General features: G+C 50.0%; 1 protein-coding gene across 10 annotated transcripts in view; it reads right to left on the bottom strand.

Annotated features, from left to right (window-relative positions):
* ARHGEF10 (Rho guanine nucleotide exchange factor 10) overlaps positions 1-18,850 on the bottom strand; it is a 105,233-nt gene that overhangs the window by 53,582 nt on the left and 32,801 nt on the right. For 8 of the 10 annotated variants that reach the window (XM_042934148.1, XM_042934149.1, XM_042934150.1 and 5 more), the window contains 5 exons: positions 14,964-15,040; positions 12,842-12,898; positions 5,706-5,869; positions 3,477-3,593; positions 844-958 (listed from right to left, as the gene is read on the bottom strand). In XM_042934148.1, the coding sequence (XP_042790082.1) occupies positions 844-958; positions 3,477-3,593; positions 5,706-5,869; positions 12,842-12,898; positions 14,964-15,040 (530 nt within the window). The remainder of the gene's footprint in view (positions 1-843; positions 959-3,476; positions 3,594-5,705; positions 5,870-12,841; positions 12,899-14,963; positions 15,041-18,850) is intronic. The other 2 variants (XM_042934146.1, XM_042934147.1) reach the window with 1 other exon arrangement.

Here is an 18,850-nt window from a genome sequence, read left to right as displayed (position 1 = left end):
CCCCTGGGAGCGTGTGCTCTCGTCCACACTGCACGTACTAGCCAGGCTGTAAGGACACGCCAGTGCGTAGACATTTTCTCCGACGTCCGAGAATCCTTGGCCCACAGCCGGGCGTCAGCAGGAATGCAGCAGACACAGCCCATCTTCCTGACAGACGGATGGACAGCACAGGCTACACCCCCCCTTGGTGAGAGTCTCAGAAAACCTGAAATTTCTGGAATCATCTCAGAGCTTCCCACACCAGCAAGAGCGTTCCTAACATCTCTGCTTAGAACGAGACCTTCTTATAGCTTCGTCCTGGTGGGAAGCACACGTCTGTATGAGGATACACCGCACGCGAGATCACCCGTTACCACGCCTTACTGAGAACAGACTTGCTGAGAATCATGCCTGACTGAGGTCCCAGGGTACCCGAGGGGGTTTCAGGAGACACAGCAGAGAGTGAAGCCCCCCGGGGCAGTCGGGGGGGAGGGGGTTTCACTAAGGGCCCACGACGTGCTGGGAGGAAACAATAGACAGAAAACTGAAGTCTATTACCTACGCGAATTCTCTTAACTTTCCGCTGCTTGTCGTGTCTGTGTGTGTGTGTGTGTGTGTGTGTGTGTGTGTGTGTGTCCCCGAGCTACTGCACAAGTCCGTGCAGGCCCTCAGCGGACAGTGTGCACCCTCGCCCCCATTTGGGAGCTGACACCTAGGCGGCCCGCTGAGTCAAACACCAGCTGAGTCAAACACCACTGTGCTGAGGTTGCGTGTGACGTGCCCGTGGCCGTGCTCCCCACCCCAAAGTGCTGTGTCGGGGGGACCGCAGGCTTGGAGCACCTGTCTGCAGGCTGGGCCACTGACCTGGAGCCATGAAGGACTTGGTCCTAATGAGAGAGCGGCCTCTCTTCACGGCAGCCTTGGTCTTCTCAAGCCCGTCTTTAGTGCCCTCCTTCGCAGCCTTCATGAGTTTCTGCATCTGTAAAAAAAAAAAAAAGGGAGAACCGTGAGAAGCGGACCATCGGTAAAAATCCACTAGCTGCTTTTACTTTATTTTAAAAGAATACTGTCAAGTAGCTTGGTCTTAAAACATCGCCCGAAACTGGCTTTTTGATGTGGGAGCACTTACTTGCTTGGTGTGTGTGTGTGTATGTAACTTGGGCCACATTTTGTTTGTTTAAAAGAAAAAAAACGAGGACGAAAAGCAAACTTGAAAAGCAAGCCCTTCTTTGACCTGGTTTCCTGCTGTGTGTAAACGGCAGCCTCCACTTTTCTTACGATCACTTATAAACACAGAGCCTGGCGGACATCAGAGGGAGCAAGTAAAACACACACGCGCGCACACACACACACACACACACACACACACACACACACACACATATACACTCAGGCAGCCAGCCCCAGGTCACAAGGCAAACGCAGGAAACCAGGAAACACAGAGCCCCGGCTGCCTTCCTGAGCTCCCCGGGGGGCCAGGCCAGAGGCTCGTGGGGGCCCCACCGCAGGTTAACAGACGAGGAGGCAGACGGGCGGGAGTCAGGAACACCACTCCACACCGTCACGCCGTGTAGGGAACCTGGCTCACCCACCCCGGAGTCCTGTGGGCACTCCCGTGGGCCATCAGTGCCCAGAGCAGCACGGACCCGCTCTGGCACACCCCTTACGCTGGAAAATTCTGAGGTCTGAGGTGTGGGCTATGGGGCTCCAAGCGATTAGAGAAAACCCAAATGGCCTCCTACAGACAAAGCAGGATCCCGCCGAGGGGACGTCCACGCTGCCTGCTGCCCTGCTCCTCCTGCAGACTCCCTCCGGCACGCTCATCTGTCTCTACCTCCCTCCTCAGCCCGCCTTCCCTGCCAGCGTGCCTCAGGATCGGACCATCAGCGCTACCGCCGGCACCGTGCTGCCCGGTTACAGCCGGGGACGCGGCTGTCCACGCTGCACTGTGTCCCCGCGGAACACACTGGTGTCAGACACGCACCGCGGCCCAGCTGTTTCTGTACGTCCTCTGTCTCCCGCCACCCAGCGGGTGACCCCGAACCACGTCCACGCTGCCTAGCCGGGGCCCCGCCCCAGCCCCCACAGGACACGGCCACTGCAGTCTCCTGGGAGACACAGCCACTCCGGGATTCTCTTGCGTCCCTTCCTCCCCATCCTGGGGACGTGCCCTCCACCACACTCGCCACCTCCCTGGCCACTCCTGTGGCCTCTGCCCTGCTCCACGCGCCCAGTGCTTGTCTGCCTGCAAGGCCTCTCGGCTTTGTCTCCTGACCCACACGGCCCTTTCAGACCCCTCCCTTTCTTACCCCACGCCAGACCCCTAAGCCTCGGCGTCAGCCTGACCCCAGTCAGGGCCCCCGTCCTCGAGCTGCGATAAAGACCCAGGTTCCGGGGAGCTGAGACGCCCGTCCAGGTCACACGGCAGCCAGGGAACAGCCGGGGCTCCTGACCCTCCCTAACGTCTGCTTCTCACTGGGTGAAGGGTGTCTGCCTGGCCCGGCCCTCACCCACTCACCCCATCTTACTGCTCGCTGCCCCCCAACGCACACTGTTCGCCCTGCCATGCCCTGCTATCTGCACTTGATTCCAGACTCCTCCATGGAGCTGGCCTCCTTCACGCTTCCCCCACGGCCAATGACTGAGCTCGGGGCTCCCCAGAAGACCCCATCAGGCCCCAGACGCTCCCACGTGGGAACCAGCCAGAGGCTCCATGGAAAGAAGTGACTGCCAGCATTTTGCTCCCACTTTGGGGAGCCCGGGGCTCAAGAACACTCTGGAATTGAGCAGGCGACCATAACGGGAGACACTTACTTCTAAGTGAACGTCTGCTTGCAGGTAGATGCTGTTCAACACACACGAACAAACAACAGAACATCAGACGGACAGGTGTAACGGGAGTGACAATTACTCGACAGTGTCCTTGTAAAACACATCTCCGAGAACTGACTGGCACCACATTCAAACCTCGCGGTTCTCCGACCTCCGGTCTCCGGAGCCCTTTGTACCCGGAAAGATGCCAAGGGCCCCAACGAGGTCCGTTGATCTGGCTTTCACTCATCTACCCTTACTGGATAAAGAATGGAGACTGACAAAAAATATCGAACTTTTACGAATATTCATTTAAAAATACTAATAAGCCCATTCCGTGTTGTCTAAGTGACGCATTCGTGAAAAGTTACTGTGTTTTCCCAAACCACAAAACAGGCAGTGCTGTTCTGCATGGCTGGCCATCTCTTGCGGCCGGGGCAGCACACACACAGTGGAGCCTCGGGGAAACTCCCGTCCGTGCGTACGAGGACGAGAGAGAGGAACGCAAACGGTGTCTCGCGATTAATCTGACCTCGGTGACATCTGGAAGCCCAGGACCACACGCTGAGAACCAGTGTTCGCACAGAAAGGGCCAAACTTAGTTTCCTTGGCGCTTCTGTTTAAAGTACGGTCTGTTTCTGAACAAGCATTTTCCACGCGGCTGGTCGAGAAGCGAGCCACACTACCTTCAGTTCATGTTTCTGCTTTAGTTGCTGAATCTCTGTGGCTGCCACCGTGCTTGCCATCAAAGCTCTCATCGTTCTCTCATAGTGCTCCTTGAGACGGGTTAGGTCATGGGAAAGCTACAGCATAAAGAGACACAATCTTCTCACAAAAACGCTCCCTCTGGTACTCTGAGACGATCGTACATTGCGAGGCCCGGGGGGCGGCGTCTGGGGAAGCCCACGCACCACGGGGAGCCCCCAGCTCTGGCCCACCGACTCCTGAGAGGGAAAAATGGGGCGGCTTCTCAGGAGCCAGACTGGAGACTTTTCTGTGCCAGCCCAGGACAAGAAAGTGAACGAAGGGCTGAGGGTTGTCATTCACGTCCACGTGGATGACGTCACAATGATCAGACGTGTAAATACAATACGTATAAAACTATTCCTTATGTCAGCACCAAGGCACAGGACACCGGGGTTCACGACTGCACTACAGGGCGTCAGAATTTGGAAGTGGGCGGCACTGATTTTTAAGTCTCCAAACTGACGTGCCTCAGCTGACGGGGAAGGGGCGAAATCTCGTAAGACGCCGTCCCCCGTGATCACGCACGCCTCAGATGTGGAAACCCAGCCCTCAAGGCTTCTCGAGACAGCGTCTCCCATGTCAACACAGGCAAAGACACTGTGCGCTGTGAGCAAATTCTGACTAGAGAATGGACCCTTCTTGAGTTGACCTCAACCACTTAGGGTGCTCAGTGGACCGTTCTAACACAAGACTTCAAGGAGACCGCTAGGTCCTTCCCCCCTCCCCCCGACCTCCCTCACGCCGGCCGTGCTCCCAGTGCCCCCAGGGTGCGGCCAAGCTGGGGCCAGGGCGGTGGGAAGACCCCGCCTGATTATCCCACACCTTGAGCCACGGTGTGGCACTTCACCTGCTGCCGAGCGGCCTCTCGTGTGGCACTTCAAGGGCCTGCCTGGTAACCCGGGTCCATTCGGAGGGCGAGGAAAGCACGGTTCGTTCAGTGAGTGTGCGAGCAGCTGGTCAGCGGGCCCCTGACACCCTACCCACCCACAGAAGGACACCCTACCCGCCCACGGAAGGACACCGGCGTGGCCTCACCACTCTTCCCGGCACCTGTGCTCGACTCTCCAATCTCAAGCCCAGAGTGTCGGGTGCATAGAGTCAAGCATGACCAAAGGATTTAGTGTCCGCTGTGCCAATGCCACTGGCAAAGGGGGTCTAAGGGACGGCTGTAGGACGGGAGGTGCTCGGCCACCTTCCCAAAGCGGAAGGCTCGTCCTGAGTGTCACAAAGCAAGCTCACGGAGTGCGGGAACTAGGCCCCTGTAACCACCTGCCAGCCGGAGGTCTGTGGGGGCTTCAGCCAAGAACCCGCGCGTCCACGTACTAGGGGCCCACGGCATCTACCCACGCTGTCATGGTGGCGAGGCAGCAACTACGGCCCGGCCTGCACCAACACAGAGTCACACGGGCCAGGCTCCGTGCGCCTGTGGCCCGATGCTCGGCCTCACACCGAAAGCACGTGACATCTGCAGACACGCGTGGGGATGTCGGTGCACAACAGCCCTTTCACTAGCAGCCGGAGCCCACGACCAACAGCACGGGCACAGCCGCTCAACACTGAAAACCAGAATCTCATTAAGATCATGTGCCTCAACAAAAGCGCTTGTAGGTCTCACGTCTGACAACCACCCAATTCTAGAATTCACACTCTCGACCTGTGAAGTTCCTCCTCCGGCCTTCGCTTCCGGAGACCCCTCCCCGCCACACACACACCTTCCACTCAGGACAGAGAACGTGGGGCAGCTTAGGAACTCCGGCCCTCAACATCATTTTGTAACATATTCTATCTTTAGACCTTCCTTTTTGTGTAGAAAACGCGGAAGTTCAAAACGCCCCTTAAAGGGAAGCAGGCTTGTGCCGCGTCTCAGAGAGACCCGATTTGGTCCAGTGAGCACAGAAAGCATGCTGTCTACACAACACAAAGAACGAGGGGACAGTCACATAGGACCCCCTGAGTGATTTCATTTATAAGAAGGTAACTTCCCATCCTGCTACGATTACACTTACAACGTGAAATAAAGGAGCCTCCCCTGCGGCCAGGGTCTCACACCCTCCCCACACCCGGTACCAACGTCTTTAAGGGCACTTCAGTATTACGGAATGAAAATTCTGCAGTCCGTGCCTGTGCTAACACGAGACGTGTGTCTCTCACGCAGGCTGAACACGTACTTGCTTCCTGTGGTTGCTGCGCAGGAAGGACCTGGGGACCCCATTCTTGCACTCGGAGTCACTCTGCTCCTCGTAACTCTCAAATTCACTGGAGCTCCATCCGTATTCCAAAGAGCTGTTTCCACCTTCGTCTCCATTCTCGACGTCGTCATAAATCATTTCATCTGAAGGCCAAAAGGCCAAAAGGAAATAAAAAGAACACAGAATTCTCTAGTTATGTTTTACCGATCACCGAGAGCTGGGGTCTGGAAGCGTGTCAGAAACCCGCGGGGGCAGCGTGGAGCCTCGGGGTCGGCTCCCTATACAGGTGGTGGGGAGCCCTTCCAGGGTGCGGGCAGAGACGTGCGGGGCCGACAGCGCTCCGGTGAACCCCCAGCCCCAGGTGTATCCCGAGGGCTGCTGGTCTAGAAGAATCCACCATGACAATACAAAACAAGTTGCCGGCCATACAAAGATAAACCCACGGAGTATGAACGAGTTATGCAAGTGGGTGATAGAGATGCTCAAATACGAACACACGTGAGGCTCACGGGAAACAGTTCTAAGTTTTGCCTTTGTGCGAAAAACCGTCTCATAAATCTCATCTATTACTGTTTTTAAAATATTTTCATCACATGAGTCATGCAGAATTAGTGAAAAACACGTTTATGCCACCAAATACGATGACGGGGGCTCTTTACTTTAAAAATTCTGCAGTCTTTAATTCCCGTCTTTGGTCTCACCATCTCTTCTGCAAAAGTGAATTCCCGGAGCAAAGCGGCCTTGCGGGCGCCCCCAGGGCAAGGCACACGTCTTACCAACTAGCCCGCTTCCTTTCTGACACACACAAAGGCCTCAGGTCCCAAGAAAGTAGTTCTGTGAGACTCCCTGACAATTACAGAATACTCAGTGGAAGTAGAAAACACACATGGAGTCTTGTGCACTGGGACTTTCCGAGAACAAAAACATCGTTCTACAAACTTCTGGAACATCAGTGTCTCTCTAAGTTCTCCTGCTTATTAAACACATGAGCATGAAGGGTTATTTCAGCTGGAGTTTCTCAGGTATAAATGATGTGCTAAGAGTGATTTCTGCTTAAACTATCACTGAAGGAGAGTACCATGTGAGATAAAGACATTTCCACACCTGGGAATACATTTTTGTTTCCCAATTAAATTTATTCTCTGGGCACCTGGGTGGTCTAGTCAGCTAAGTGTCCTACTTTTGTTTGGCTCAGGTCATGATCTCATGGTTCGTGAGTTCAAACCCCACACCAGGCTCTGTGCTGACAGCGTGGAGGCTGCTTGGGATTCCCTCTCTCCCTCTCTCTCTCTCGCCCCTTACCCTACTCATGCGTGCACACACGTGCACACTCTTTCTCTTTCAAAATGAACACTAAAGAATTTATTCCATATGCATCTTCAGTCATCCTCTGTAATAAAACTTGCCCTTAAAAATTTTTCAGTAATTAAACCTCGATTAATAGATTCTCTAGGGCCAAGAGCAAGCTTTGTAGGTATAATGACATTTAGAGGCAAATATTTGCTTTCACTGGAAATGAAAAGTAGATACAAGGTTGTCACTGAGGATCTCAGATTACTTGGCCTCACGTTCTCTCTCCACCGAATTCAGATTAATTTTGAATATAAAACAGAAATCCAAACTTCTGGTTAAAGGCTCTGAGAGTAAATGTCATCTGGGTAAGAACATGCAACATTTGAAAACGAGCTCATTTTCCAGAAGCCACAGGAGCGTGGGTCAGCCACAGGTCAGCGTATCTGCCCTAGATGACCACCAACTGGGCAACTGGGTCAACAGGGCAGGTGGATTCCAGGGATGCGGCCAGACCCTGACTCAGCTGCCACGCAGGTCGGGGCCGAGAGCCATCCTGATAAAGGCAGGTTGCCATGGGAAGGACCTTGTGACCTCCATGGCCTGGTCGGCAGGAGGCATGCAAATGCAGAAATGTGCCTGTGCACTGTCCCCTGGTGCGGCTCATGAATCCTGAAGCTGCCCGACTAGCACTCCCTCCTCCCTCCATGAACCCCTGTGGACATCGGGCTACTCTTTGTGCGGGAAACAAGTCCGGACGAATAGCCGGGCGGGGTTGCTCACACCTGCAGAGGGACGTCCAGCCTGTGGGGGCGGAGGCAAGCTGCAGGTACACCCAGGTCAACTGGGCGGCTGGTCCTGGCTCTGGGGAAGACAGCCGAGGGTCCTGCTCTACTGTGAGCCCTGCTCTCAGGCGGGCTGGATGGCTTGTCCATCTTGGGGAGGCAGGAGCTACCAACGCCAGGCACCATGGACCACCTCTAACTCAGGTACATCTCCACTCAGCAGTCAGAATGTGGGAAAATAATGCTTCTCCGTGTTCTGGAAAAGGCAGTACTATCTGGGCCTCACCCGCACACTGAAACTTTCAAGGACTCTGAAGAGCCTTGTTAAGGACAGATGACTGATGCTTTGTGAATTACAATGCCCTCCTGAGCTCCCAGATGCGCAGACTGGTGCTTTCTGAGAGCAGACCGAAAAGCAAGCACAGCCCCAGGGCCTGTGTTTCTCCCACAAGGCCAGCGAAGGGAGAACTGGTCTACGCTGGATTTTACTTGGCAGCAACCTTGCTACCTGCCCTGGGCCAGGACGGACCTAAGAAGTGCCACTGCAGTGGCAGTGGCCACACAGTCCTGTGAGTGTGCTTAATGCCACTGAACTGTGCACTCTAAACTGGTTAAAATGCTCAATTTTATGCAGTGGGCACTTTACCACAATAAAAAAAAACAAAAAACAAAAAACAAAAAAGGAACCCTGGATGGTCATCATCATATCTCATAAGAAATTCTTCAGTATCCTGCCAGTATTGTGACAGAACTTAACCCAAAATGACCATATTTTGCACAAAGCACACAGGCCTCCACTCTCCCTCAGACACCTCTGTCTCCCCAAGTTCACCAGCTGGACAGCTGAAGTCCTGAACAGCTGGAGGAACCTCAAAGATCTAGTGCCACCTACTTCACTAAAGAATATAGTTACTTATCAAATATCGAAATGCACCAAAAAGCATACAATAGCAGGCCTGTCTGTAGACCCCGCCCAAACCCTGCTTCAGTGCCCACTCCTGTAAAGGCAGCAGCACAAGGCAACATGCATACAGCCAGAGCTCTGGCCCCTCCGCCAGGCCAGCAAGAACCGTTCTTGGCTTGTGCCTGTCCACTTACCTCTGAGGTGTGGGTTTACCCGAAGGCCACATGCAGCCTACCTCTGTGTGTCTTGCTTTTTGCTCAACATTGCCTTTGGCTGTATACACACACACAAACACACCATTTATTCATTTTTAACTGCAATATAATGGTCTGTTGTATAAATTCATTGCCATATGCTGATCCCTTCCCCGAGTGTGGGGCCACTATGTTCCCCTTCATCTTTGGCTCTTTACAAACGGTGCTGCAGATAAGCATCCCTGCACATGTCTCCCGGATAGCGGGCATGAATTTCTCCAGGAAACACACCTGCAAGGGAACCACTGGTTTATATCACCATTTACACATTAGCTAACTCTTACTAAAGTGTTTCTCAAAACAACTGCAGCACCAAGATGCTTAATGAGACAAAGAGCAAAGGGCCACAGAGGGAGCCAGAACCCTTTGTGATCCTAACCAGGGAGGGTCCTGGCTGACGTGGGACTGAAAGCAACTGTGGACGCCCATCAGGGTCAATATACCAAGGGAACTGCGTAAAAGAAACACATTAAGACATCTTTTATGGCCACAAAAGTTTTGAAAGTATTTGTGGGAACCTTGAGCAGACTCTTATGTATTTAACAAATAAAGAGAGTACGAGGGAGGTATTCTTTCAGCTGACAGTTCAGTGACTCTTGGCTGAGTCCACACACATCAGGGCCCTGCCGCACGCTGTCCTTACAGGGACGTGGCTGGCTCTATGCAGAACAGCTGTCACCTTTAGTAGGTAAACTACTGGCAGACCTTTTGCCAGTGTTTGGGATTTAGAGGGGCCAGATCAACGTTCTGTGTTGGCAAAGGCCTACCTGGTAGCATAAATTACCTAAAAATAAAAATTTCAAGCTTGTTTTTACAGAAACCAGTCTTTAAGCCCCACTTTATTTGCAGCATGTATTTAATTAACTACCTAGGAGCACATTTATTGATAAGAAATTCCAGTTCTGTTTATAAAGGGACCCAAATGTCAAGTGTTTGTCTCCCTCAACGTAGGAATCTCAAGGGCAGGGGTGACTCTGTTAGCTGAAACTAAACTGGTGCTCGGTAGGTAACAGCGTCCAAAAGCATTTTGGAATGAATAAACTACCATGTGCTTTTAACTCTTCATCAGTTAGTACGCTGGATGTGGATTATAAGAATGTGTCCTTTTTAGGTCGAAAATGTTTCCTTCTATCATGAGTTTTTAACATTGAATGGCCACTGAATCTTGTCAAGTGCACTTTACGGAAATACTAAGATGAGCCTATGGTTTATGTCCAGAAGTCTGTTCCTGTGGAAAAGGCGGTAAAGGAACCTGCTCATGTTGAAGGGTCTGTCACCCCCTGAGACCAATCTGAAGGGTTCAGGTCGGCTTTTGCTGATTTGTTGGGATATTACCAGATTTGATTTCTTTACATTTTCATCAGGATGCTCAGCGTCACCCCTTCAAGCGAAGGGGGCTCTACGTTTACACCAACACCCTAAGATGGGTTCCCTGCTCCTGGGTAGCTGGGGTCCGCTGGGACTACACGCAGAGCCGAGGAACTCTGTTCCCTGACGGTTTAGCAATTCTCAGACGAGGACACTGGTCCTAGTGGGCTGCCGGGCAGATTAAACAGTTCATTCTAGATTGTGAATCGTTAGACATTAGCGTGTTCTACTTCAGGTGCAGTCCACGTTTCAACTAGTTGACATCAAGGTGTTTCTAGAATCCCTTCCTGGCGTTTGTCTCTACCACACTTTCTTGTTCCCGATCCATCCTTCGCTTCCCTCTCCTCCCGACAATATCCTTCCTTCCTAACACTACCAGGGGCTTGTCTGTTTTTATATTATTTTTGGAGAACTGCTCTTGGGTTCTGTTGATATTTTCTGTTGTTTCTTTGTTTTCTAACACTTTGGCTGTTATCTTTTGTCCTCCTACTTTCGCTGAGTTTGCTCCGCTCTTCTCTTACATCACGGAGCAGAGGCTCGGATCACTACTCCCCCACCGTCTTTTCTTAACAGGCGCCATCGTGACTGCAACTCTTCATTATTTTAAATCTTCCCCATAATATTTTATGCCATATTTTCATTATTATTCAAGTCATAATATTTCTACTTTCCATTCTGTTTTCACCATTGTCTGTGAGCTAAGTACTAGTATTATTTTTAACTTTCAAGTGTTTCTTCCTATTGATTTTTTCTACTTAGGGAATGAGGCCTAAATGCCAATTGTTAGGCATTTCTTAATATTTGCTTTGGGGAATGCTATATGGTTTTTATAAATATTCCATGTGTTTGAAAAAAAATTTCAATCTTTAGGTTAATCATATACTATATTCTTCCACAGTTTACTAATTTTGTATACAGTATCCAAGACAGTGGAGGGAACGGTCTTAAAATCTCCCACTCTAATTATGTACTTAACTATTGCTGATTATTTCTCAGTCATATTTTGCTTTCTGTATTTAGAGGCTATCTTGTTAGGTACACACAAGTTTAGAACTGTTATAATTCTCTCTGGTGAAGGACTCTAAACCTAATGTTTTATAGCCTAAAATTCAATATGTTATAGTAATACTGGCTATATTTTCGTTGGAACTGGTCTTATATTTCTTTTTCCATCCATTTACCTACAAATGTTTTATATCCTTATATAGCCGTCACAAAAATATGTGGCTAGCTTTGCTACTTCATCCAACATGAGAATTTTTTTTTTTTTTATGGGCCACTGAATTCAGTTTATATTTACCATAAGTAGCAATATATTTGGACTAATTTTGCCATCTTTTTTCATACCATTTGCCATAGTTTCTTACTTTCCATTTTCTTGCTTTCTACCAGACTGAGGTTTTCTCTACTGGTTTGGGAGTTAAATAATCCATTTCTGTTCTTTTAGTAGTTACCCATAAGATGCAGACCTGACCTATCACAGCCAAAAACACACATCATTATCTATGCTCTTCCTGGAAAACGCACAGACTTTAGATGCTCAGGGTCAGTCCACCCTCCAGCTGACAGTTACCACAGCCTGGGGCTTTGGTCCCACCCTGCAAATGAAACAACACTATTACTGCTATCGTGGTCAATACTCCTTTCGATTCATTCACAAAGTTATTACTTGCTCACTGTCGTGTCTGCTTCTCATTAGGTTCAGTAACCTTTTCCTTGAAATGCAACGTGACAGTTTTTAGAGTCTAAGTGGTAAATCTCCCCAATCTTTATCTAATACTGCCTTTGCTTCCCTCTTTTTAAACACCTGTGTTTTCATATGAGTGGACTGATTTGTGCCCAGCAGTTGTTAAGTGTATGTGCCTAGGTATGGATTCAGGCTTAACCCTGCTTTGAACTTGTATTTCTACAATCTGAGAACTTAGATCCTTCCTGAATTCTAGAAAAGTATTGGTACTTCCTTCTTCTACCTTCTCATTAGTATCATTTATCAAATACGTGCTAGTACTCAGCCTCCATATTTCTTACCTTTCCACTTATACACTCCACATCTTTAATTCCCTCTGCTTTACATGTATCAACTATCCTATTTAAAGTTGTAACACAGGGGCACCTGGGTGACTCAGTCGGTTAAGCATCCAACTTTGGCTCAGGTCATGACCTTCCTGAGATTGAGCCCCACATCGGGCTCTACACTGACAGCTCAGAGCCTGGAGCCGGCTTCCGATTCTGTGTCTCCCTCTCTCTCTGCCCCTCCCCTGCTCATGCTCTGTCTCTGTGTCTCAAAAATGAATAAATGTTAAAAAAAATAAAATAAGGTTGTAATACAGCCACACACATCTATGTGCTCAAATATTCTACCCCATGGTATCAATGAGGCACTACAAGACATAATAAAATCCGTAGGAGGTGTGAATCTAGGGTCTGTGTGCACAGTGACTACTCATTTTTTACACCCAGCGGGAAAGACTGATAAACTGAACCTTCTAAAACTCAATTTCAGACAACTCAAACCTGGTTCAGAGTCTGAATTTTCTCTTGGCACGTCGTCATAAATGGCTTCTTCTGGATCTGGAATAAAAAGAAGGAAACTTTCAAAACCGACCAACACCAAGTACAATGTCCACTGTTCAGGGCCAGTCTCACACGGCGTTATAATGATGCAGAAAGCTAGTTCCAAAGGGCAGACACATGCACCTTCCCAAAGCAGAAGTTTTCTGGGGACTGAAGGATGACGCTCTACGTGAGCCGGGTATGAATGGGGAATTTTATGGTTTCTAGGCCAATTTAGTCCATTATTTTGTGTTCACCTGCACGTCTCTATGTGGCTCTTTATAAATATTTTTCAGCTTACGAAGTTAACGTGTTCCAATGTACGAACAATACAGAGGTGCCACACACGGTTTCAGAAACAACGGGACAGCCCAAGAGGTGCTATGTTAACAGGAAACCTAAAGTAAGTCGATCATCTATGATATCTTGAACTACTGGATATAAAAACTGGGCACACGCAAGGATGAGAATGTTCACCTGTTAGGATAAAGTCTCTCCGACTACACTATGTGGAACGTTCGTGTCCTCTGAGACTAACACATTTTCTTAAGAAAAGGTCGGGATCCTTCCGGGCCAGACTACTGAGCGAATACGGTATGAAAAGGTCGTGTACGAGAACAGCAGTGAAGCTAGAAATGCATTTCAGTATTTGTAAGTTTGGGCCTTCGTGGAAACCAACCACGTTATGAGGTCTTACTTACACACTGAAAACCGTGAAGGTCACCGCGACTAAGCAACAACAAGAAGATGAGGTAAGTACTCCCAACTCTGCCTCTGCTCTCAAGCCAGTTACATTCTGGGAAGGGGGAAGGGGGAGGCAGCAAACTGGGGAAAGCCCCTCGTTCTCCTCCTGCCGTCAGGCCCCCGTGCGACAGACACCCCCTTCCTTGTAATAAGATTAACTGCAACCGTGATATGCATTTCCACTCCCGACAATGTGTGGGATGCTCGACTACGCACCCGTGAAAACCACGGCCGTGAGGCCCACGAGTCCGCTTACGTGCAGATCTGATTGTGACACCTACGCGAACCTGTTTGTGATACTTTATTGTAAGAACGCGGTATGTGACACATACACACAATATAATCGACGGTGTATGTGATTGGTAAAAAGCTTCCGGTCACCAGCAGGCACCAGTAGGAGTCAAAAGTTATACCCAGATTTTTTACTTTGGGGGTTGTCAGCACCCCTAACCTGTGTGTTATCCTAATTAACTGCCACTTGTGCAATAAAACAAGTAATGGGAGAAAGTCACACAAATTTTACTCTGGAAATAAAATTGCTAGCGAACAGGAGGAAAATAATTTCACCCCTTAATGATCCCCATTTAGCGGCCCCCTAGCAGAATCCTCTACTTATGCTAGGCTCTTTGTTTGACAATGTCATAACTAAAACCAGAACACGACACATTCCAGGAGATAACTGAACAATCAGGAGACTGTTAAGATGGTTCTTCCTTGTAAGTCAATCATACAAAATTACACAGAAATTAGTGAGCCAGTAGATAATAAAGGGATAATTGGAAAAGCCATCTTTACTTTTTTTAAAAAATTAAAAGTCAAATCTAGTTAAAAATAGCTCAGCTTTCTAAGCCACATGTGGAACAGAAGTCTGGTATGCCATCTGGACAGTGGGCTGGCTTAACCAGCCATCCACCCCCTTTCCAAAATGGTAGCCTGAAAAAGCATCTCCGTGAGAATCACAAGAAAATGCCTGGTAACGTCTCCGTGGTAACTTGCTGAGTGCGGGCCCGTGTAAGAGCATCAGTTCCCCGAACACGGGACCATCGTGACAGGACCCAAGGACTGTACTGGGAAGAAACAATCAGGAGGAAACCCGTGTGGGACGGGGGGAGCAGAGATGTTCTGACTGGAAACAAAATATGGGCTTCAGAGAGCCTGGGGACAGCAGTGACAGGCAGCTCTGTTGGTCCTTCAGGAAAACGAATGCAGTTCTGAAGGGACGTGGGAATAATCAGCGGAACCCGGCAAACACACATCGACCCCTGGGGCGGCGTCCACGCGGGGCCTGGCGAAGATGAGGGCACGGCCCCGCCAGCTTCCCGGAGGTCAGTGTACTTACTCTCCATCCACGCGGTGTTGGCCGGGTCCGCCGCCCACCGGGCGAGGGCACTGTCCTCCTTAGGCGCTCGCTCGTCACTGGGAGAAAACAAACCAGGAGACCACAAGGGTGAGCGTGCTTCCGGTCAGGACGCTGCCGAATGTCCCCAAAGGGTACGTGAGCTCCAACGTGTGCACGCTGTCCCCAGATGTTACTCCGGGCGTCCTGTGCTGGGAACGTCTTCTGAGTCGCTGCCTATGCATCTTATGTAGGACCCCGCCACTCACCCCACAACGCGGACGTGTATGGAAGGACCCACGCCTGTGGTCCCACCACACCTTCCCACTTGGCTTTTTCGGGGCTCCTTTTACAATAAACACTTAGACTTAAGCCCTTGAAAAGTCAGTGACCTCCGCCCTAACCATCTCATTAGGAACCAGTGGCTGACCTCGCTCTGTATCTACGGGGACAGGGGATGCCCTCCCCCGGCCCCCTGCACACACCCCATTTCTGGGATACGTGAGTAATACATCTGGGGCCTTCCTTTCCCTTGTGCGGGTGTACTGAGGCCGTGCCTTTGATCCAAACGCCCCGGGGGCTTCACCCCCCCAGTGGTCTCTGGGACGCTGAGGGGGCCACCGGCTGACACAGGCGGGGGCTTCCGCCCCCTCACCCAGCAGGTCAGAATCTGCACGTGCTCGTTTTATCGGACCAGCCGCGGCTTCTCAACACAGACGCCAGGTTCAAGCTTTCGTTCCCAGCGGTTTGTACGTGCTTCCGAACGCCCGCCACGTGCCCGGGACAGGTGCTCGCACAACAGAAACAGGAGAAACGAGGTCTCTGCTCCAGGGGGGCCTGAAGCGTCTTCCAGTTGTTCGCCAGAACTTCTTGCGGGCCTGTTGTGTGCCGCACACGGTACCGGCTGCAGAGACACGCCCGAGTGACAGACGGGCCTTCTCGCCTCCGGGAAGGGACCTCACGCCGCCAGAAATAAAAAGTGCTCACGACTCAACTGGCGCTGTGCTCTAGTGCAATGGTCCCGGGGGCCAAGTCACAGGGTCACACACAGGGATAGGAATGCTGTCCCGCAGGCTACGGCAAGCCTCTGGAATGCTTTATTCAGAAGAACGACAAGGTCGGCTTCATTCAACACAGCTGGGACAAGACCAACCTCAGGGGCCCGCGGTCTAGGGGAGCTCTGCAAGGAAGAGCCAAGCGGGGTGTGGAGCACTTCACAGGAAGGGAAAGAGGCTGGAACTAGGGTGAGTGCTCAGAGACAACCATGGGCAGCTCGGAAAAACGCACACGTGCAAAGGAGAATCATTCATACGGAGTTAATGCCACACTTCACGATAAGTGACAGAGATGGCGGGGGTCACTGCAGCGTGGTCTTTTCTATCATCATTTTTGTTAGTTTTCTGAAAGTTCTAATGGTTAAATACAAGATTTAAAGGCCAGGGAAGATGGCAAAGGTCTTAAAAATGTCCAGGTCACAGACACTTTAGCTACGCAAGCATGTGCGACACAATACGCTACATTGTGGATGCATGTAAGAAAAGAAGCCGAGTCCGTCCCCACACTTAGTTGAGGAACGTGTCACATAAAAAAAAAAAGTATTCTCACACTTTTCAAGTCTAAAATTATATCAAAATGAAGTTAAGCAAAAAAACAGAAAATCTAAAGCAAAAATGGATGATATTTAAACTGCTCCCGAGTGTTTCCGTAGGTTTAAAAAAGGTCGCTTTCCGTAGATTTAAAAAAGGTCGCGCTTTGGAAGAGAATCTGAGCTTGCCCTCTCACGCCACTTCACGTTCTTTTTGTTCTAAGAAACGATCCTTTCAGCAGACGTGTTTCCCACCGTACATCTCAGATCACCAGCGATAATGCGCCACCCGCTCGTGTCTCATCTCACGCACACTGTGATTCTACTGCGGGGTCTTGGTGGACCTGCTCTGCCACATGTAATGTAAACCAGGTGGAAAGAGCTTGTGCGTCCCTCTCTGCAAAGACACCACTCTTTTAGGGACGAGTATGTCTTTCTACGTTCAGAGGCCAGCCTACCACCCCAAAGAAAAAGCCAGGTGAGCGTGAGAACAGCACGCCAAGGACCCGAAACCCGAGTCAGGAGTCCGTTCTCGCTTTCCGTCTCCTCTGCTGGTGCCTGCGCGGGTGAAAGGAAACACCGCAAGCCGCCATATGGGAGGGAGGGAAGTCCTCGCTGGCGTGCTGAGACCGGTTTACTTCCTCTCAGTCTCTGATGCCGATCACAGGCCAGGCACTCAGTAAAGGCTTGGCGAACTGAGACGTAACAACTAAAAGTGGGTAAACAAACAGAGCCAGCACGCACCAAACACAGGACCAGGCAAGGTGGTGGATATTCTAATGCTGGGTAAAGCCCGATCCCACAAAATGGCCTTTAACTCATAAAAGGTCACAGAAGGCAAAGACAGAGATCATATATTGAATAGAGGTCCAATAGAACAAGAAGATATAACCATTACAAACATACAACTAACGAAGGAGCCCCAAAATAGATGAAGTGAAAATACACGGTACTGAACACAGAAATGGACCATCTCACAGTGACAGCTGGACACGCCAATGTAGTACTGTCAACAGCAGAACCACCAGGCAGAAGATGCTAAGAACGCCACAAATCAACTAGACCTAAGAGACATGGCAGAACGTGGCACCCACCCACCCTCACGAGTCAAACTACAAAACTCTTAGAAGAAAACAGTGAGAGAGCTTCATGACACTGGATATGCCAACAACTAACTGGACAGGACACCGAAAGCACAGGCAATATAAAAGAAACAAAACACATAAACTGGATTTCATCAAAATTAAAAACTTTTGTGCAAAGGACACCATCGAGAGAGTGAAAGGACAACCCACAGCATGCAAAGAAATGTTCACAAATCACGCATCTGATGAGAGATTAATATTCAGATTATATAAAGAACACCTACAACTCAACAACAACAAAGAAACCCAACTCAAACATGGGGAAGGAACGTGAATGACATTTCTCTGAAGAAGACATACAAATGGGCGATGGGATGTGATGAGGTGCTCAGCATCATTAGTCATCAAGGAAATGCAAATCAAAACCACCGGGAGGTACCATTTCACACTCCCTAGAATGACTACAATCTTTAAAAACTGGAAAATAAATTTGGTGACCGTATTGGAAGCAGTTCATTGCAGGTGGGAATGTGAAATGGCGCTGTCTCTGTGGTAAAGAGATTGCTGGTCCTCAAAAAGGAAAATATAGACTCACCATAAGATCCAGTGCTCCTCTCACAGGTACAGAGCCAAAGGGATAGGGAGCAAGGACTTAGATGCTCATACACCTGTGTTCCCAGCAGCGCGATTCACGACAGCCAAGAGGTGGAAACAAAGCAAGTGTCCTTCGAGTGGTGAGTGAAAAGGTCATATGTGCTTACAAAGGAATATTATGCAGGCTTGAAAAGGAAGATCCGGACGCATCCTACAACACAGGAGAACCTCGCAAACATGATGCAGAGTGAAACAAGCCAGAGACAGAAGGACACGAGTTACCTAGATCGGGCCAATCCACAGAGACAGGACACAGAGTAGGGGTTGTCGGGGGCTGGGGGAGGGGGGCGGTAGATTACCACAGGAGGGTTAGAGCTCCTGTCTCAGATGATGAAATATTCTGAAAGGGGAGAGTGGTGACACAGTATATGCACGCGATGCCACTACATGTTACACTGAAAAGGGTTCAAATGGCAAGTTTTATGTTGTATATATTTTAACACAGTTTTAATACGGACAACGCAGTGTACCAAAAGCCACAGGACGCTCCACCTCGAACAGGTGTGGATAATGCATCAGTATGGCTGCACAGCCGCCAAGCAACAAGCATGACGGCGTGCTAAGCC

The sequence above is a fragment of the Panthera leo genome, chromosome B1 (assembly GCF_018350215.1).
Source record: "Panthera leo isolate Ple1 chromosome B1, P.leo_Ple1_pat1.1, whole genome shotgun sequence".
NCBI lineage: Eukaryota > Metazoa > Chordata > Mammalia > Carnivora > Felidae > Panthera > Panthera leo.
The sequence above is the reverse complement of the archived record's forward strand: the minus strand, read 5'-3'. Positions and strand labels throughout refer to the sequence as shown.